The 21537-nt window shown below is 32.2% G+C and overlaps 1 protein-coding gene across 1 annotated transcript in view; it reads left to right on the top strand.

Moving 5' to 3' along the window:
* Positions 1-20199, top strand: part of LOC135950403 (protein eyes shut-like) — a 63742-nt gene extending 43543 nt beyond the window's left edge. The window contains exons 4-5 of the mRNA XM_065499949.1: positions 15847-16119; positions 19869-20199. Of these exons, the coding sequence (XP_065356021.1) occupies positions 15847-16119; positions 19869-20199 (604 nt within the window). The remainder of the gene's footprint in view (positions 1-15846; positions 16120-19868) is intronic.
* The last annotated feature ends 1338 nt before the right edge of the window (positions 20200-21537 follow it).

Genomic DNA, 21537 nt, shown 5'->3' on the forward strand with positions numbered 1-21537 from the left:
AATTAGTGCAATTTTCGGGGTCGATTCTTTGATTAACGATTTCCCAAATATTCTCAATGGGATTTAAATCTAGTAATTGTGGTGGCCATTCCATTACCGAAACTCTTTCTTGTGCTAACCACGATTTAACAACATGTGAAGAGTGCTTGGGGTCGTTATCGTGCTGAATAACTCATCGAAGAGGCATATTATCCTCAGAATTTGGAAGCATTACTCTTTCCAAGATGTCTCTATAGATAAATCCATCCATTATTTCATTAATTTAGAGCGATGGGACAACTCCAGCAGCAGAAAAACAACCCCCATACCATTACGTTGCATCCTGCATGCTTCACCGACGTTTTCCCTACGCGCAAAAACCGCTTATATCAAAACGTAATCAAAAGAAACGTTTGAAGTTTGCTATGGAGTATTTAAATTGGCCAGAAAACAAATGGACGACTGTCCTATTTAGCGACGAATCCGAATTTAATATCATCGGAAGTGATTTCATGTGTTACGTAAGACGACCACTTAACACGCGGCTTCAAGCACGATACTGTAAAAAGACACTGAAACATGGAGGATGCAACGTAATGGTATGGGGGCAGTTTTTCTGTTGCTGGAGTTGTCCCATCGCTCTAAATTAATGAAATAATGGATGGATTTATCTATAGAGACATCTTGGAAAGAGTAATGCTTCCAAATGCTGTGGATAATATGTCTCTTCGATGAGTTATTCAGCACGATAACGACCCCAAGCATTCTTCACATGTTGTTAAATCGTGGTTAGCACAAGAAAGAGTTTCGGTAATGGAATGGCCACCACAATTACTAGATTTAAATCCCATTGAGAACATTTGGGAAATCGTTAATCAAAGAATCGACCCCGAAAATTGCACTAATTCAGATATTATGATTCAAGGATTGGTAGATGCTTGGAACGCTATTCCTGCAAATTTTATTACCAATTTGATAGCTTCACTGCCTTGCCGATGTAAGGCCGTCATTGAAAATATAGGATTTGCAACGAAATATTAAGTTTTATAGACAGAAATGTTTTAAAAGCAATTAGTTGCATATGTTTTGGCCAATGAAATATCAACCCATACGTAGTTTTTTAATTTTTTTTTCTTTTCAATGCAAACAATTCTGAATTAAATTTCATATTCTTATTTTTAAAGCATTAATTAAAAAATATTATAAGAAAATGAATATTTTTGTTTACATCTTAAACTAGTTTAAACAACTTTTGTAAAATTCTGTTGCTGGTTGCATATGTTTTGACCACCACTGTATATTATACTTACAGTGTTCAAGTCATATAAGTTCATTAAATTCTATCTGGAAAAAAATATAAAGAAAATTAATTACATATATAAAATTACAAAAAAATCATATATTTTCAAAAGAAATCATATTTTTAGAATTTCATGAAAAAAATGCTAAATTTAATTCCATGTTACATTTCTAAAATTAAATAAAAATCCATTAAATTTAAATAAATGATTTATTTTTACATTAAACTTTTAAATTCTTAAGAATTAAACTTTTTATTAATTTTTTTTCTTTTTAGTTTTTGATTTGTGAATTTAAATAAATTTAAAAGGAATTTTCTATTTTTAAAATAAATTTTAATTCACAAATCTACAACTATTTCTAATTATAATATTACTAAACAAGTTTGCTTTCCTCCCAGTTCTTAAGAATTTTAAAAGTGCAAAGTGTTAAATAGAAATAGTTTTTCTATTTCGTGTAAAATGAAATGTCAACTGTAAAGATATAATATGTTGTCATGAAATAAAAGTGTTCTATTTACTTTTGCTAGTAAATTTATATAAATTATTAAGATTTTTTCTTTTGCTTTCCCAGGAAATGGAATATATTCTGAAAATTCCTTCGCATAAAATATTAAGATACAACATAAAGAAGTAACTCTCTTTTTTTTATATTGGTTTAGCACGAAGGCTTAAAACATTGTGATCCAATTCGCAGATTTTTGCATTTTTCTAGATGCAGTCGGAAAATGGAAATAAGAAAAAACAAATGTTAATATTTAATTATTTTTGTTCAGTGAAAATTAGTAAGAATGTCGCATTCTGCAACATGAAAATAATCATACAATTTTCTGGTGATGTTAAGTTAAGATTATTTTTAGACTTATAAAGTTGATTTCAACATACATTGAGACTTACGAATGGAAGAACAACGTCAATTCGACCAGAATCCTGAATATTATATTGTTCAAATTATAACCGAAATTACCAACTTTCTTATACCGTTAACACCATAATAAAGCATATAATAAGAGCTTAACAGTAGTTATTTATCCCTTTACATCTTCTCTCTCTCTGTTATTAACATTCTTATGACTTCTAGTTATTACCCCCTTCAGTTTGACCTTTAACATATCCATATACATATTACATTAGTCTCATTTTATTGCTTTGTGTAGGTTTAAAAAACATCAAATAAAATCAACTTAATCTTTTTGATCCCTTTCAATTTATTGTAGTACTATTCCGTAAAGTAAATGGTTTGCAATAAAAATTTTGTCGGTTAGCTATTTATATTTGTTTGCAAAATGAAAGGGTGGAAAATTTCAAAATCATTTCCCTTTTGGAAAAATAAGACTAAGGAGGAAGAATGAGTATAAAGATGTTTTATTACTTGTATTATTGAATATAATACTTGGATTATGAGTAGAAAAAAGGTTATAAATCTGTTAAAGTATTTAGTGAAAAACATAATTTTTAAATTTCAACTGTTTTGACACTTTGCGGTCAAATGCCAATTTTATATTAACAAGTTTTAATAGCTTGGACGTGGTTGTTTTACAATCAATTGAAAGTAAAGACAGTTTTAAGGAAATCTTAAACTTGTTGGAAATTCTGATCATAATCCTCTTATTTACGACGATATTCCCAAAAAAGTTTTGTGATTATTTTCTTAACTAGAACTGAACTAGAAATAAAGTAGAACTGAAGTAGAACTGAACTAGAACTGAACTAGAACTCAACTAGAACTCAACTAGAACTCAACTAGAACTGAACTAGAACTGAACTAGAACTGAACTAGAACTAGAACTGAACTAGAACTGAACTAGAACTGAACTAGAACTGAACTAGAACTGAACTAGAACTGAACTAGAACTGAACTAGAACTGAACTAGAACTGAACTAGAACTGAACTAGAACTGAACTAGAACTGAACTAGAACTGAACTAGAACTGAACTAGAACTGAACTAGAACTGAACTAGAACTGAACTAGAACTGAACTAGAACTGAACTAGAACTGAACTAGAACTGAACTAGAACTGAACTAGAACTGAACTAGAACTGAACTAGAACTGAACTAGAACTGAACTAGAACTGAACTAGAACTGAACTAGAACTGAACTAGAACTGAACTAGAACTGAACTAGAACTGAACTAGAACTGAACTAGAACTGAACTAGAACTGAACTAGAACTGAACTAGAACTGAACTAGAACTGAACTAGAACTGAACTAGAACTGAACTAGAACTGAACTAGAACTGAACTAGAACTGAACTAGAACTGAACTAGAACTGAACTAGAACTGAACTAGAACTGAACTAGAACTGAACTAGAACTGAACTAGAACTGAACTAGAACTGAACTAGAACTGAACTAGAACTGAACTAGAACTGAACTAGAACTGAACTAGAACTGAACTAGAACTGAACTAGAACTGAACTAGAACTGAACTAGAACTGAACTAGAACTGAACTAGAACTGAACTAGAACTGAACTAGAACTGAACTAGAACTGAACTAGAACTGAACTAGAACTGAACTAGAACTGAACTAGAACTGAACTAGAACTGAACTAGAACTGAACTAGAACTGAACTAGAACTGAACTAGAACTGAACTAGAACTGAACTAGAACTGAACTAGAACTGAACTAGAACTGAACTAGAACTGAACTAGAACTGAACTAGAACTGAACTAGAACTGAACTAGAACTGAACTAGAACTGAACTAGAACTGAACTAGAACTGAACTAGAACTGAACTAGAACTGAACTAGAACTGAACTAGAACTGAACTAGAACTGAACTAGAACTGAACTAGAACTGAACTAGAACTGAACTAGAACTGAACTAGAACTGAACTAGAACTGAACTAGAACTGAACTAGAACTGAACTAGAACTGAACTAGAACTGAACTAGAACTGAACTAGAACTGAACTAGAACTGAACTAGAACTGAACTAGAACTGAACTAGAACTGAACTAGAACTGAACTAGAACTGAACTAGAACTGAACTAGAACTGAACTAGAACTGAACTAGAACTGAACTAGAACTGAACTAGAACTGAACTAGAACTGAACTAGAACTGAACTAGAACTGAACTAGAACTGAACTAGAACTGAACTAGAACTGAACTAGAACTGAACTAGAACTGAACTAGAACTGAACTAGAACTGAACTAGAACTGAACTAGAACTGAACTAGAACTGAACTAGAACTGAACTAGAACTGAACTAGAACTGAACTAGAACTGAACTAGAACTGAACTAGAACTGAACTAGAACTGAACTAGAACTGAACTAGAACTGAACTAGAACTGAACTAGAACTGAACTAGAACTGAACTAGAACTGAACTAGAACTGAACTAGAACTGAACTAGAACTGAACTAGAACTGAACTAGAACTGAACTAGAACTGAACTAGAACTGAACTAGAACTGAACTAGAACTGAACTAGAACTGAACTAGAACTGAACTAGAACTGAACTAGAACTGAACTAGAACTGAACTAGAACTGAACTAGAACTGAACTAGAACTGAACTAGAACTGAACTAGAACTGAACTAGAACTGAACTAGAACTGAACTAGAACTGAACTAGAACTGAACTAGAACTGAACTAGAACTGAACTAGAACTGAACTAGAACTGAACTAGAACTGAACTAGAACTGAACTAGAACTGAACTAGAACTGAACTAGAACTGAACTAGAACTGAACTAGAACTGAACTAGAACTGAACTAGAACTGAACTAGAACTGAACTAGAACTGAACTAGAACTGAACTAGAACTGAACTAGAACTGAACTAGAACTGAACTAGAACTGAACTAGAACTGAACTAGAACTGAACTAGAACTGAACTAGAACTGAACTAGAACTGAACTAGAACTGAACTAGAACTGAACTAGAACTGAACTAGAACTGAACTAGAACTGAACTAGAACTGAACTAGAACTGAACTAGAACTGAACTAGAACTGAACTAGAACTGAACTAGAACTGAACTAGAACTGAACTAGAACTGAACTAGAACTGAACTAGAACTGAACTAGAACTGAACTAGAACTGAACTAGAACTGAACTAGAACTGAACTAGAACTGAACTAGTTCAGTAATTTGAAAGTATTTTGAGTACAAAAATTATCATAGACTTTTGTCTGTAACTGACTTCTAAGTTAACCTTAAAAATATTACAAAATCTTGTTTCTAAATTTCAACCTATTTTTTTTAAAAAAAGTTTCAGAATGTGGCAAATAAAACTCATTTAATATTTCCTTAACTCATCATCAAAAATATTACAAAAACTAACAACAACCCAAAATATGTACATACATACATAAATTGCATTTTGCGGAGAAATTTCCTTTCAGAAATTTTGTTTACCTTTTCAAAAACAAATTAGAACAAAATAACGAAAAAATTAAAATATCCTTAGAATAAAGGAAACATATACTAGTTACGTACCAGCAGTAGTTATGTAGCCTGACAACTAATCATAAACATAAGTTTGTGGAAACATTCACAACATCAACGTCATCGTCGTCATCATCTTCAGCAGCTCACCTCACATCAGTATAGTCGGACCACATAATATATACCAAAAACCATTATGGGTTTCCTTTATAGAAATACACACATTTCTCTCGCAGCAACAAGATGAAAAACCCAGAAAATCACAACAGCAAACATTTTAAAAGGGGTTTCACAAACTTAAACAAACTTTAAGCAATTACTATTATACATATATCAGGGATGGGAGAGTTGAGGCAATTATAAGTTTTTGGAACAATGAAATTAGAACGGACTTGTTTAATCACTTGATGAAGCTGAGAGGTGTATAACTTGGAGTAATACTCCTGAATATTTCAATCATATATAGGCTATGAATAGATTTTAAATCATAAGAAAAATTTGGTTTGGGTCAGCAAATTCTAGTTCACATTTCCTATCCCTGGAAAAAGCCAACACAAACAAAACAAAAATCCTCACCATAAACTTTAAAACAAATTTTTGGCCAACCATGACCCCCGTCCTGACAAAATCTCACCATTACCATGCCACACAACACAATATTTAAGGAAAACCCCTGTTTCCTTTCAAATACTTATCTAATGTTAAGATCTCAAGTAAATCAACTCGTTTGTTACTTTTTTGTTTGTTTGCTTTTAAGAGAATGTTACCAACGTATGTACATTAGGATGGTACCGTTTGTATGGAGGAAAAATAAGGAGTCACTGATCCCAACTTAAATTGAAGCACAAAATATATAGAGGTGACAAAAACTGTTTCCTATGTCAGATTATATTTTTAAATGTTTGTACAATATAAATTTATTCAAAGTATTGGCCATTAACTCTGACCTTTTTCCATCTTTATGGTAACATATGGATTCCGAGCCAAAATAGCTGCTCATCTTTTAAGACCAAGAACGAATCAAGCCAATTTCGGATACTCTGTTCTCAAGTGAAGCGTATCTCAGAGAGATCGTTCTGCATCGATCTATACAAATAGTAGTCGAACGGGGCAATGGCTAGACAATAAGGCGTGTGAGGTAAAACTTCCCAATCACTTCTTTCTAAATACTTTTTAACAGATATTGCAACATTACGGTTTCATGTCTATCCGCATATTCTGGGCATTTTTCAGCCATTGATCGCTGTGATGGTCTGGTCAGATTTTAGCAGCTCGTAATATATAGGACCATTTTGGTCCCACCTACTGCAGAGCATTACTTTAGAGCCATAGATATTTGGCTTAGGTGTCGATTCGGCTGGTTCGCCGGACTTCACAATCGATCTCTTACGCTTCGGGTTATCGTAATGCATCCATTTTTCGCAAGTAATGATTCGGTGCAGAAAGGATTTTAAACATGCAAAATCATCGTTCACGGTTTCTCAGCTTCAATTCGTATGATACCCAATTTGCCTTCTATTCTTCTTGATGCTTGCTTTATTTACTTTACGTTTTGAAATTGCTGGGATCCTTTTTATCCTTGGATCCAGCTCACCAAATTTCTCCTCCCCTACAAAGGGTGCCACCCTTATGAACATATGTAAGTGTAAATATGTTTGGTGCTAATACAAATAACAACAAATATTATATACTCATTCACATAATATAAATGTTTGAGCTTATAGCTGTGTATGTGTGACTGTAGGTGTAGGTTTGCTTGGATATGTTTCAAAGTTTATACTAAAAACTAAAACATAAAATGACATACCAAAAGGCCAAAATGCCAACAAAATATCAGTAGATTTTGTTAGCTATTACTAGCGACAGTAACAGTAACAACAACGGTAATAATAAGGAAAACTATAGGGCACCATTTCCCATAAAATAATTGTTAAACCTGGTTCTTGGTATCATCTACATATCGAGGTTTCATTCAATAAGGTCTAATTGTGAATTTTAAAAGAAATGCATTCAATTGCTCATATACTCTCAAAATAATGGGACAGTAAAAGCTTTTTGGTCATTCGTTCCTCAATTCCGACTTTTTTAAGGTATGATTGAACATGTACTGACATGGTGAATAAAGCTAACTTTTTGGATGAATTATTAGCAAGAAATTCTTGCTACCCGACCTCGAAAGAGTATGTAAAATATATACTTTCGAGATCGTGCTGTTAAAAGGGTTTATTGAATCTGGTTTTGAAATAGTACTCATTGACTCTGGTCCGTCCATTAGCTAACCTTGTTTCTTAGAAGTTTGCAAATGTAACGCCAATTACTAAAAAGAAAGAGGCTAATAACAAACGAATTCAAGGTCAATTCAGAGAACCTGTTGTTTCTCCTACTGTATTCCATATGTTTCTGAACGAACTTTAACATTACCTACATCCGACCAAAAATTAAATACAACTTTCATGTATGGGTCATACTTCTTAGTCCATTTTGAAGCATATCGAACGTGTACAAGTCACTTTCAATGAAGGAAAGAAAGTTCAAGTCAATTTGCACATTTATAAATATTTGTTTCCAGTGACTAAGATTGCCAGATGCACCCCGCAAGGTGGAGTTATTTCTCCTCTTTTGTGGCTACTGGGGGTAAATTCTATTCTCAAAATCTTTGAGTCTAAAGGTAGGAAGATAGTTGCCTATGCGGATGACGTGGTGATTTAGATTAAAGGAAAGTTTATCTCCACTGCCAGTGACATCATGTAGGAAGCACATGGTTATCTCTATGGGCAGGAACTAAGGGGTTGGGTATAAACCCATCGAAGACAGAATTGGTGCTCTTTACCAGGAAATATAGGGTGGAGACTTTCAATTTGCCGAAACTGGACGGCGTTGAGCTGATTTTATAAGGGGGAGCCAAGTATTTAGGGACCTTCCTTGATAGGAAATTATCATTGAAAATAAATAAGCAATTTGTCATTGAAAATAAATAATCATGATAGATTAAAGAAGGGCCTTAAGGCCTACTATACATGCAGGAACTCCATTGGCATGAATTGGGGCTTGCGACCAACTATGGTCAATTGCATCTATACATCTGCTGTTAGGCCTATTATTACTTATGGTTGTACAGTGTAGTGGATGCAATGAGGAAGCGTATTTATAATATTATTATCCACAAAGCTCAAAGGTGCGCATTAGGGTGGCCCTTAATAAACGAAAGTTGGATTTTGGCCATTAAAAAAATCATCCTGAAAAAATTTTAGGTAAATCGGTTGGGGTTAAGACGTGCCGCAAGCCCTCTGAAGTTTTGAGATGCATTTACAAGGGGAAAAAATTCATTTTTTTCAGTTTTTGTAAAAATTTTGCCATTAAAAAATTACTTTTGTAATTCAATTTAAAAGAATCGAAATGTGTTCGTAATTGTCGTTCTAATGAGACATAAAAAACAGAAATCGGTTAAAAAATTTTAAAGTTATTAAAAATTCGCCAGGCCATTAACGTGTCTCAGGCCACTAGAACAAGAAATGTTGGAACAAAATTAACATATTTTGAGAAATATTAAAATAAAAGCTCATTTTTACTTAAAATATGTCCATATTTACTTGTATATGAGTTTTTGTCTTCGTAGGATACCGTTAACCTATTCTTAGGTATGAACAAAAAAATTTAATTTTTTTAACGGCAGTTTCAAAACTCCATTTTCAAATTTTTAAAAATTTTGTTAAACAAATTTCAGAATTTTTTGATCATCTCATTGGGATTTATTAAGAGTATAATAGGAAATTAAATCGTGAAAAAATTATGAAAATATCTCTTATAGTTTTTCCGTACCTGCGATTTAAATTTTGAAATTTTCGAGAAAAAACAATTATTTGGCAATTTTTAGGCCAATGAGCTCTATTTTCTTACTCTTATGAATTTTAAGCAAAACTTAATTAGAATATTATAGTCCAGATAATTCTAAATATACTCTGAAACTTTTACTAAAATCAAAAAACGTTAACCCTTAAATCGTGAAATGACCCCAAGCTTCTAAAACCATAAAAAATTATGATTTTAAAAGTTTGGTGTCATTTTAACCCCAAGTGCCATTAAGCGTTAATTTCCATTCTTGTGCTGTTATTATAAACCCTAGAGTTTATGTTATATTTTTGTTAAATTTCATCAAAATCGGCCCAAAAATATACAACATTTCGATCATGAAAAATTTTACCTTTGACCTTCACGATTTAAGGGTTAACGTCTTCCGATTTTAGTAGAAGTTTCAGAGTATATTTTGAATTATCTGGACTATAATATTCTGAATAGGTTTTACTTAAAATTCATAAGAGTAAGGAAATAGAGCTCATTGGCCTAAAAATTGCCAAATAATTGGTTTTTCTCGAAAATTTCAAAATTTAAATCGCAGGTACGGAAAAACTATAAGAGATATTTTCATAATTTTTTCACATTTTTATTCCCTATTATACTCTTAATAAATCCCAATGAGATGATCAAAAAATTCTGAAATTTGTTTAACAAAATTTTTAAAAATTTGAAAATGGAGTTTTGAAACTGCCGTTAAAAAAATTAAATTTTTTTGTTCATACCTAAGAATAGGTTAACGGTATCCTACGAAGACAAAAACTCATATACGAGTAAATATGGACATATTTTAAGTAAAAATGAGCTTTTATTTTAATGTTTCTCAAAATATGTTAATTTTGTTCCTACATTTCATGTTCTAGTGGCCTGAGACACGTTAATGGCCTGGCGAATTTTTAATAACTTTAACATTTTTTGACCGATTTCTGTTTTTTATGTCTCATTAGAACGACAATTACGTACACATTTCGATTCTTTTAAATTAAATTACAAAAGTAATTTTTTAATGGCAAAATTTTTACAAAAACTGAAAAAAATGCATTTTTTCCCCTTGTAAATGCATCTCAAAACTTCAGAGGGCTTGCGGCACGTCTTAACCCCAACCGATTTACCTAAAATTTTTTCAGGATGATTTTTTTTGCTAATGTTCACCAAACTGGAGGGTGAGAATGGCCAAAATCCAACTTTCGTTTATTAAGGGCCACCCTAGTGCGCATGTCTAGGTATAACAGGTGCCTTTGTCAGCACTCCACAGGCGGCATTGGATATAATCCTACATCTACTACCTTTCGTGATCTATGTTGAGAGTATGGCGGCAAGAAACTTACTTAGGCTATTTAAGTCCTAGTTAGTGAAACCGTTGCTCTGATCATAATGTCAGGATCTTTAACTTCGATGTCTCACCCCCAGTAGAGTTCCCCAGAGGGATGAATGGATTGGATAAGATCAACTGTTCGAAGATGGTGCAGTTTTAGCTGATGGATTCTGGTACAGGGCCGGGGTTAATATAGTCGGTAATGAAATTAAATGGTCATATTGACTCTGATGAATGAAAGGCTTTCCGTGCAGGAAAGCCACGAAGTTGACAAAAGCACACGTCACAGGGGAATAAGACCTCCTAATTATCACTACTACAGGCTAATATTTGAAAGATTCCGCGACTCCACCAAACCAATCCTGGAATAGTAGGACGGATTGTCAAGTCTCCAAGACCTTTTGGACAAAACTGGATGTAAAGACAACCAAAACACTAATTGTAGTAGGAGTGATAACCGGTTCAATTGGGTCCTTTATAGGTAAATGGAATAATAGCACACAGTATGTTTGTAGGGTGTGTGGGGATGTAGATGGAGATGGAGATAGTGGAGCACATTATGTGCAGCTGCCCGAGACTATAGAGTCATAGATTTAAATGGCTAGGTACAAGATTTCTAGATGGTCTGGTTTGGAATTCCATAAATTCAAAATTTCGGGAAAAAATAAGTTAAATTTTGGAAAGTGTTTTCTATTTTAAAGCTATTCTTATTGACATATGTATCTTTCAAAAAATATAAAACCATTATAAGTTCCATATAATTTTATTATTTACTAACAAAAAAATGTTAATGAAATCGGTCATAAATTGTCGGCGACAATGTGAAAATATTAATCAGAACAGCCATTTCGAAATAGCAGAATTGGTTATCTTTTTTTTATAAACAAACACAAACTGCGAAGCGTTTTGCTTGTCTGCAGATACACCCAGAGTCTCTGACGGGAATCGAACCCGCAACCCTCAGATTAATAGTCCAGCACACTATCGACTGGTCTATCAGTTATCATCTACTGATGATAACTTTTCTATTTTGGTCCTACTTGATAATTTTTGTTCAATAATTTCTCAACTTTACCTGGAAAAGGTGTAAATAGAAAAAGGCGACTTATTTTCTATACATTTGTTTATCCAAAACATACAAAAAAAAAACGAAACTTTGTAATGTTAAAGTGAGTCCTTTCTTTTTTATGTGTTGGGTTTTAGTTTTTAGGATTTTGACACTTAACATACCAGCAACTAAACTACAAATGATGTGAGAGTATAAACTCATAAACAAACATGTACAAGCAAACATATATTCTACAATTATACCCACTGGACAAGAAATGCTGGGTCTTCACTTTGAAGGCCTTTGAAAAGATGAGGTACTAATCTACTCTGCCTTCTCGCAGAAGAAATCATATAAGGGAGTTGCTTACCCTTAGGATTTAACAAAGCTTTATTTATAATTCAAACATGATTGGTTTAGCAATTATTCCAATTATTATATAATTTATTTTGCTCTCGTTACATGAAACCAAAAGAAGATACAACATCTTTTAAAAAATTTTGTATTTTATAATATTTGATGGAACCTAACATTTGATGTTGTGAAATTCGCGTGAAGTAGTACTTCGTGATACTTTGAAGTTCATTAATTAGGTTTTATGCTGAATTCATTAAGAATATTTTCCCTAATAAACCTCTTCAAAGGCTAGTTTCGGCACACCTTCAATTATGCTTTAATTTTCAGGTTTATGATAGAGGTAGTTTCCTTACAGGCCTTCAACGCACAGCGGTTTAGAAGATATCGTAATGCAATTTTACAAGTTTGGATCTGAGGTATTTTCGAAACGATTGACAGTTCAGCTTACTTGCCGAAAAGGGGACCAGTGGTTGGCCCCCAAAGTTGTTCACCATGGATTTGACATTTTTAAAGAAAAAATGGCCAAAAACCCATTTATGATGCGAATGAGCTGATATTTAAATAAATAGTTCTTAAGAAGATCTACAAAAAATACGCTTAGTGGGTTATCTCTTTTAGTTTAAGAGATATTTAGGTTTATTTAAGTTTTTCGAATTATTTAGGCCCTAATTTTGTAAATCACACCACCAAAGTGATATTTATATGGAAAGTAAAAACAAAATTTCAAAAATTTTAAAAATTTGTTTTTGTTTTATATACAAAATTTTCAAATTATGAAAGGCAAACCAACGCTTGAATTTTGGTGCGTTTGTTCTGTTAAGAATTTGTATATAAAACAAAAACAAATTTTTCAAATTTTTGAAATTTTGTTTTTGCTTTCCATATAAATATCACTTTGTGACGTGATTTACAAAATTTGGGCCTTAAGTTTTTTTCCAAAAAAAGTTTTATATGATTTCTTTAAAAAAAAAATCGGGACTATAAACAATTTTAATATGATCAGGAAAGTGAACTATGCAATAACGTCTAAAGTAAAAATTGGTTCACTTAAGCGCACATATTCCCCCCTAGACCTATCCAAACTTGGTAAATTTTGAAAAAAAAAGTTTGAGTAAAAAGTTCTAAAAACGTAAAGCAGTGATCCTCGAAAAAACTCCTTATTTGTAAATAAAGTCACAGTGGAGAATTTTATAAAAAAAACTCAGTTTTTGGAACACATTTTTCCCGTTTTAAGAATTTCGGTATTTGAAAATATAAAATTTCAGAAACTATAATGGCATTGATTTAAGGACATTTAGATCTATACTATTTGCAAATTTTGTTATGATATCTTTAACCGTTAAAATTTGAAATTAATTTAAATTTTAATTTGATCTTCAAGTAAAATCACCATATTATATTTTCTTTAGTTTTTAAAGTAAATGATGCGAAATTTGTATAAAATTATTTAATTTTACTAAAATAGCAATCTTCGAGTCCTAAGGTTTCCACCAATATCAAATACTTATATAGAAAGCTTAAGTTTACTCTTCAAAATCCCTCTTTCATTGGTTCGTAATGAACGCACAGTGGTGCCTGTAGAACAAGTGAGGTTGCAAAAATCAAAAATTTCATGTTTTACAGGAAATTGTCAAAATATGCTATTATTATTACAATTATTAGATTTTTGGTTCAGAAGATATAGCCCTTCAGTTAACTGATTTTCAGTGTTCAAAAAAACAGACAATTTTTAGATAATTTGGACCGCTTTCAAATACAGTATCCTGAAAACTAGGTAATGGATCGTCATTTTATAAGGGATATCAAAAAAGTTATTTTACAACAGTTATTTTGTGACATTAAAAATAAAAATCCATCTAAAACTGTTATTTTTCAACTTAAAAATAAAAGTTCGCATGAAACTTTTAAAAAAGAGTTTTAAATAGCCGTTATAAAAAAAACTCATTTGAAAACTTTAATTTTTTCCGTCAGAAATAAAACTCATTTGAAGAGTTTTATTTTTTCCGTAAGAAAATAAAACTCATTTTATGTAAATTGACACCTAAAGCTTGCCGCTGGTCAGATCATTATAATTTGTAAAGCCCCTTGCATTTCAATTGAATAATTTTTCATTAAAATAAAACGAAGAAATATACTGACAAAAAGTAGAAAATTAATGAAAAGAGTTTTATTTTCTGACGGGAAAAATAAAACTCCTAAAAGACTTTTATTCTATGACGAAAAAAATAAAAGTTCCCAAATGAGTTTTTTTCTGACGGAAAAAATAAACGTCCTCAAATGAGTTTTTTTATGACGGCTATTTAAAACTTCTTTTTTGAGGGCTTGTTAACTGTGGAGTTGAGATAATTTTTTTAATATCACCATAGATTCTGAAATAGCACGTCAATACGAAACTATTGGTATATAACGGTATATATATATAGTATGTCTCCGATGACTCTAACATAGAGATTTTTTGATTTGAAATTTTCTGGATAACCGTTATTTACGGTCGCTGAAAAAAACACATGGTGTGTTTTTTTTTTAAATAATGTTGCATGAATTTTTGGGCAATTTACGACATATAAACGTGAAAACCATTAACTATACGTTGTTTTACGGATTGTAAGCAATATTTTACAAAAAATTTAAAAAAAAAAATTAACATTTTTTCTGAAATATTTTCAAAAAAAATAAAAATTTTTAAATCTTTTCTGGAATAATTTTAAATCATAAAAGCTTTAAAACATAAAAAATCAAAAATTTAAAAAAAAAAATATTCCCATAAAATTGATTTTTCCATAAATTTCAACTTTGCTAACCGATAAGAAGGCACCTAAAAGGCGTAGAACCCTTTTCAAACACTCATTTCATAGGTTGATCAATTATCTATCATATGTTTTCTAAATTTTTTGATTATCTTATTTGGTTCAAAAGTTATGATTTTTTTGTGTCTGCAAAATAAGGCCTTTTGGAAGGCTTTTTTACTGCATATTTCTCTCCCTAGTACACACAGACACACTCTAACAGTTATGATATTTAAATTTGTATGAGTGATAGTTGAATTGTATGTATGTGACAGAGAGAGAGAGAGTGAGAGCGAGAGTGTGTGTATATTAAAGATAAAATAAACGTGAACACTCGTACGTATGAGTGTTGGGTATTTATGTTGTTATTTAGGGAATTTGTTTAAAGGGGTTTTATTTGCAAGTTAACAACTTAAACGTGTTAATATGGCCTAAAGGTTGGCTAGCCACATCATATACATACATTCACATGTATGTGTGTACTTTCATAGAGGAGAACATGCCTTGGCTTGGTTTGGCATGCCATACCAAGCCATCAAGTTGATGGCAAAAGTGTTAACATTTTATGTACAAGAATATTTATATCTAAACATACCACACTCTTTGAGTCCTTCAGATAAATACTAAACAGAGCAGTAGTTAAAGTTATTTCAGGAACCATTTAATGCAGTAAACTAATCAAAAGACTTTTCCTTGGGTCTCTGTATATATATGCTTAAGATTTACACTTACTTCTTGTACCAGCTATACATGTTAAATTAATCTTTGGAAATATAATTAAATTTGTTGTGTTTTTTTCTCTTCTGTTTTGTAATTTTAGATTGGACTTTAGCCGTAATTACACCCATTGTAATGCTTCTCTGCTGGTTAATGATACACTAGCCATGTCGGGTGATCAGCCAACCTGGTTGAAATTATTGCCACCTCGTCTACATACTCCGGACACTATATTAAATACTTGGTTACATTTGGGTGGTGCTCCTCAGGCACCAATTGGTTTAATCATTGAATTACCGCCCTCTCAAAGTGGCACAGGCTTTACTGGTTGCCTGCACTCATTGAGAATCAATGAAGAATCAAGAGAGATATTTGGGTAAGTAAATTATCAATCAAATTTTGAATTATACAATTTTAATTAAAGCCATAATTACTCAATGCTTTTTACACACAAAAAAATTATATTTTTTTTCAAAAAAATCCTTGATTTTAAACATTAAAGTTATTGCCTTTTTAATTTACTTTGTTTTTGATTAATAGAACATTTAACAAAAAAAATCCTTAAGCCAGCAAAAAAACAAAACACATAACAATAACTACAACAAACGAATTGTTTTATTGCTTAATTAATGCAATTGAAATAATGATAGACTCATTAAAAAATAAATGCACAAAAGTACTACACATAAAAAAAAAACTTTTTGCTGCATGCCACTTCACTGAACAAATAAGCAGAAAATCAACAAAAACAACAACAACAACAAAACTGAAAAATAAATAAAAACTACTATTTTATAAAAACTACTATTTTCAGGCAGCAACAACAAATACACTAATATATATATTAAAAAAAGCAAATATGCAGAAAAAAAATTTGCTGAAAATACAAAACTACACTTGAAAAACAAATTTGTAAATGATGAAATAAGAACGGAAATGTGGAAATAATTTAGGGACATAAACGACTATAAAGTGGACTACACTTTTAATAAGCTAAAATTTTATTTCTTAACTCTTCCCGGCATTCGCAGTAAGGCATAATTAAAATATTTCGATTGATACGTTATTTTACATTGGCTTAGCAGAGGAGTATTCGAGTTAAATTTTTTACGACGGACCCCACACACCACTCAGCAGCAGCGCTGTGGAGTCTCAAAGTAGGGCACCTCGGACATGCTTGTAAATTTTGTTGTGGTTTGTCAAAAATCAAAGATTTTAATATATTCTTAATCCGTTTCTCCTCCCTGTGTGGAAAACCACACAAACTGAATCTTTTTAAAACATTTAAAAACAAAATTTACGCTATTCAAAAATATATTTTGATGTCAATACGTTGCCTACCATCTTGTGTGGTTTTCCACACATGTGTAATTTTTATTTTTTGTCAGTTAATGCGCTGTTTCTGCCAAAAGGCTGTTTATGTAAGAGTATTCATAACTGAAATGTTTGTGTAAAATATGTTGTAGCTGAATTTTATGACAAAGACATAGAAAAAATATATAAAGACTAGCTTGACCCGGTGCGCTTCGCTACCCCTGTCGAAGTAAAATAAAAAAAATGTGAAAAGATTTTATAAGCAAATAAATCAATAAAATATATAAATATTCGAATATCAAGTGAATCTAATTGTAAGAGTCTTTAAACTTTGTATAAATTACGTTGATGCCAGTGTCCTGTTATGCCAGAAATTAAGAAGGGGTGCCACACCCCTTGTTCCCATCCGTCCCATTTTTGGATAAACTACATGTACTGATAAGAAATTGATTCGTATAAAGTTTGAAGGCTGTCGCAATAATAGTTCTGCAGATATTCGAAAATACTATATACTTTGCATGAAAAGTTCCACGCCCACTTATCAACTCGCTATTCTATGTAAAATGATAAGAGAGATATTCGGACAAAGTTGGAAGAATCTAGTAATTATAGATCTCAAGATATTTAGAAATAACTATTTACTTTGTATGGGAGGTGACTCACCCTGAGTTCCGATCCTTCCCATTTTTTTATTAACTTCTTGCACTGATAAGAAATTAACTCATATGAAGTTTGAAGCCTTTCACATTTACAGTTCTCCAGATATTCGAAAATAAATATTTACTTTGTATGGTAGGTGCCACGCCCACTAATTTAATACCGCGCATTTTCAGTCAAACCATGTAAAATGATAAGGGTGCTATTCGGACTAAATTTCAAGACTTCCACAATTATAGTTTGAAAATAACTATTTACTTTCTGTGGGAGGTGTTTTTCACAATATGGTAGAAATCAGATTAAAAAAGTTTTAAAGCAATATATTTTACACGTCCAAATACGAAGAGATGGATAGTGGTCTATCTGAGTGGCAGGCAGTTGTTCGTGGAGTTTAGAGGCAAATGATCAAAACCCCTTAGAGTTAAACAAAGAGTCCTCAGCTTTTAACTCCAATTAACTCGCTCCTATTTAACTTCGAACTCTCTAAACTCCCAGTGCCCCCACAGAGTGTGGAAGTAAACACCTATGCGGACTACTGCACGATCTTGGCTACAGATCAACTAAATCCACAATTTCTTCACTGCATGCAACCTGCAGTTATCACCAACGAAGTCCTCGGCAACAATTTTCACCACCTGGATGAAGTAGATGAAACTCAACTTAGGCATCATGGACGACGGCGTACAAATAACGACAGTGAACCACCCGAAAATCTTGGTGTCAGACTTTTTACCTCCTCAGCACAAGCCACTGCAATCACGAATAAACTACGAAATAGGAACAAGGTCCTCAAGGCAACACTTGGGGTATGGTCGAAGAAACCTTTCTAGCTACCTACATAACGATTGGTCGGTCAGTGGTCAACTATGCTGCTCCAGTGTGGTCGTCTTCGTTGAGTGATACTAAGTGGAGAAATATGCAAAACTGTCAAAATGCAGCCTTAAGGACACCATCTTCACGAGGAGACTAAGGTTCTACCGGTCAAGGAATACAACGTCATGTTGATGCAATAGTTTCTTCTGCGATGTCACCGGAGAAGTCTTCCAAACTTCGACATCATACAGTTGAAGTCTTCCCTGAAGCATGTCAGACAGGACCTACGTAAATACGAGGAGAGCATACAGAGTAGAGTGTCCCAAATCATATCGAATGTGTTTTTCGTGATTTTAAAAGCTGAGTGTCTTTTTAACACCAAGTGCTATTAAGGGTTAATTTTAATTTTTGTGCTGTTATTATAAATACTAGACATCATGTTATACTTTTCTTGAGTTTCATCAAAATCGGACCAAAAATATATAACATTTCGCTATTTTTCCATGAGAAATTCCAAATATTGAAAAATTTGACTTTTGACCTTCTCGATTTAAGGGTTGACGTTCTCCGATTTTAGTAAAACTTTCAGACTATATTTAAAATTATATTCTGAATAGCTTTTACTTAAAAATCATAACAGTAAGGAAATTCGGCTCATTCGCCAAAATATGGCCAAAAAATTAGTTTTTCTCGAAAATCGCAAAATTTAAATCGAAGGTACTGAAAAACTATAGGAGGGATTGACATAATTTTTTCAAATTTTTATTCCCTATTATGTTGACAATAAATCCCCAAGTGATGATCAAAAAGATCTGTAATTTGTTTAACAAAATATTGAAAAATTTGAAATTGGAGTTATGAAACTGCCGTTAAAAAAAATATTTTTCCTACGAAGAAAAAAACTCATATACAAGTAAATATGTATATATTTTAAGTAAAAATAAGCTCTTATTTTAATATTTCTCAAAATATGTTAATTTTGTTCCTACGTTTCTTGTTCTAGTGGCCTGAGACACGTTTCAATAACTTTAAAATTATTTAACCAATTTTTGCGATTTATATCTTATTAGAACGACAATTACGTACACATATCGATTCTTTTAAATTAAATTGCAAAAATAATTATTTAATGGCAAAATTTTTACAAAAACTACAAAAATTGCATTTTTTCCCCTTGTAAATGCACCACAAAACTAAATCGCAAGTCGGCACGGGTTACAATCATGATAGAAAGACAAAATTTCATATTTAACTATAGTTTTATATACATATATAAAAAAAATAGAGGGTATGCGTTCCGAAATTCCAAAAAAAAAATTTTTGGGACACTCTAATACAGAGGTATGTGCAGGATCCATTTGATCGTAGCTCGCATGTGGCAGCTTTGAACGACATTCATAGAGACCCCATCAATTCCGTGGTAGCAGGATACCGTGTGAATGTTGTACTAGGAGATCGCCTACCACCGATAACAGACGCCGATAAGATTATGCTGCGTAAAACAAGAGTCGTTCTGGCACAATACCTTTTGGTCACGCATAGACCGTGTAGTCCCAATGTTCAGGGTCCTCATGATCCTCCACATATCGAACTGTCCAGTCAATCCTACTTCACTACGTCCAGCGGATTTATGGACTCATCCAGTCGAAGTAGCTCAATTCCTTGGACTTGAACAACATGCAGAACCCACTGATTAAATATTGTAAAATTTTTTATGCTGCTCAACAAGAACAGCAACGAAACCAAAACTTAATGGCTTTTTTAAAAATTTATAAAACTTTTAATTTTTATAATTTTTGCCTGAAAACCCACTAAGGAAGTTATAATGTTCTTATATTTGTTTTAAATGTATCTCAACAGAGATAGCTTAAAAATAGAAAACCCGTAATAGGGATTTCAATAGACCCTTCCGAATTTAGCCTATTTTTTATTAAAATTTAAAAAAATCCCAAATTTGGTATTCCAAAGCGGGCAACAGTTTTAGATACTATGATGTATTCAAAATCATACATATTATTCTTTTACCAGCCCCGGACCAAATGCGGTCTTTATAAGCAAAATTAACAAAAATGCGAAAATTTAGATTTTTTTGATTAATTTTTGGAAATTTAAAGATTTGCTTTTTCGAAATCGTATATTTGTTTCCACCTTTACATTTTCTATCATAAGCTATAACGATATACTAAATTTCATTGCGATATGTTGATGGACAAACCATCAAAAATTCTCAAGTGTTTAGAAACGTTGTATGTCTGAGAATCCCTACTTTGAGACCTCACAATGCCGCTGCTGAGGTATCTGCAGAATCCGTTGTCAAATCTTAAACTTGAATACAGAGAAATATGCATCTATGTGGAATTGCATGTCAATCAGCCAGATAGAAATTAAAGATTTATTCCCAAACAAAATTTGAATCTGCTTTGCAGCCTATGACAGATCTTAACGGAGTAGATTTATTTGGCTGAAAAGTCCTCTTTTCTAATTTCTAGATTCTATCATTTGGTCTCGGTGATGATGAGAATCAGTGACTCAGTTACTCTTTTATATATGAACTTATTAACATACTGACTATGCTGTAGGGTATAAAGTACACTAGTCATAGTTTTTTTTATGAATGAATCATGAGTATGAACCGGGCTAACATTAAAAATGCATAATAATATTTAATATTACCAACGTTTTTTCCCAAACACATTCGTAATCAACGTTAATCAATCGAGTGAAAGGGAGAATAATATAATAACAGTGGATAATAAAATTGTTTGTTTTAAATAAACAGAAAATAGTTTGTTAAAAAAAATATATATTAGTGTAGTAAAAAGACCTAGAATTGGAGGCATTACTCAATGAAGACTGTTGTAAAATTCAACAAGAGCTTGCAAAATCATTGGAAGCTACTCAAGCAGCAATTTCCAAATGTTTTCAAGCAGCAGGATTCATCCCAAAGCAGGAAAATTGGGTAAAATACGAAATGAAGCCGATAAACCTTGAAAGAAGGTTTTACATGTCC

This window comes from Calliphora vicina, chromosome 2 (genome assembly GCF_958450345.1).
Source record: "Calliphora vicina chromosome 2, idCalVici1.1, whole genome shotgun sequence".
Lineage (NCBI taxonomy): Eukaryota > Metazoa > Arthropoda > Insecta > Diptera > Calliphoridae > Calliphora > Calliphora vicina.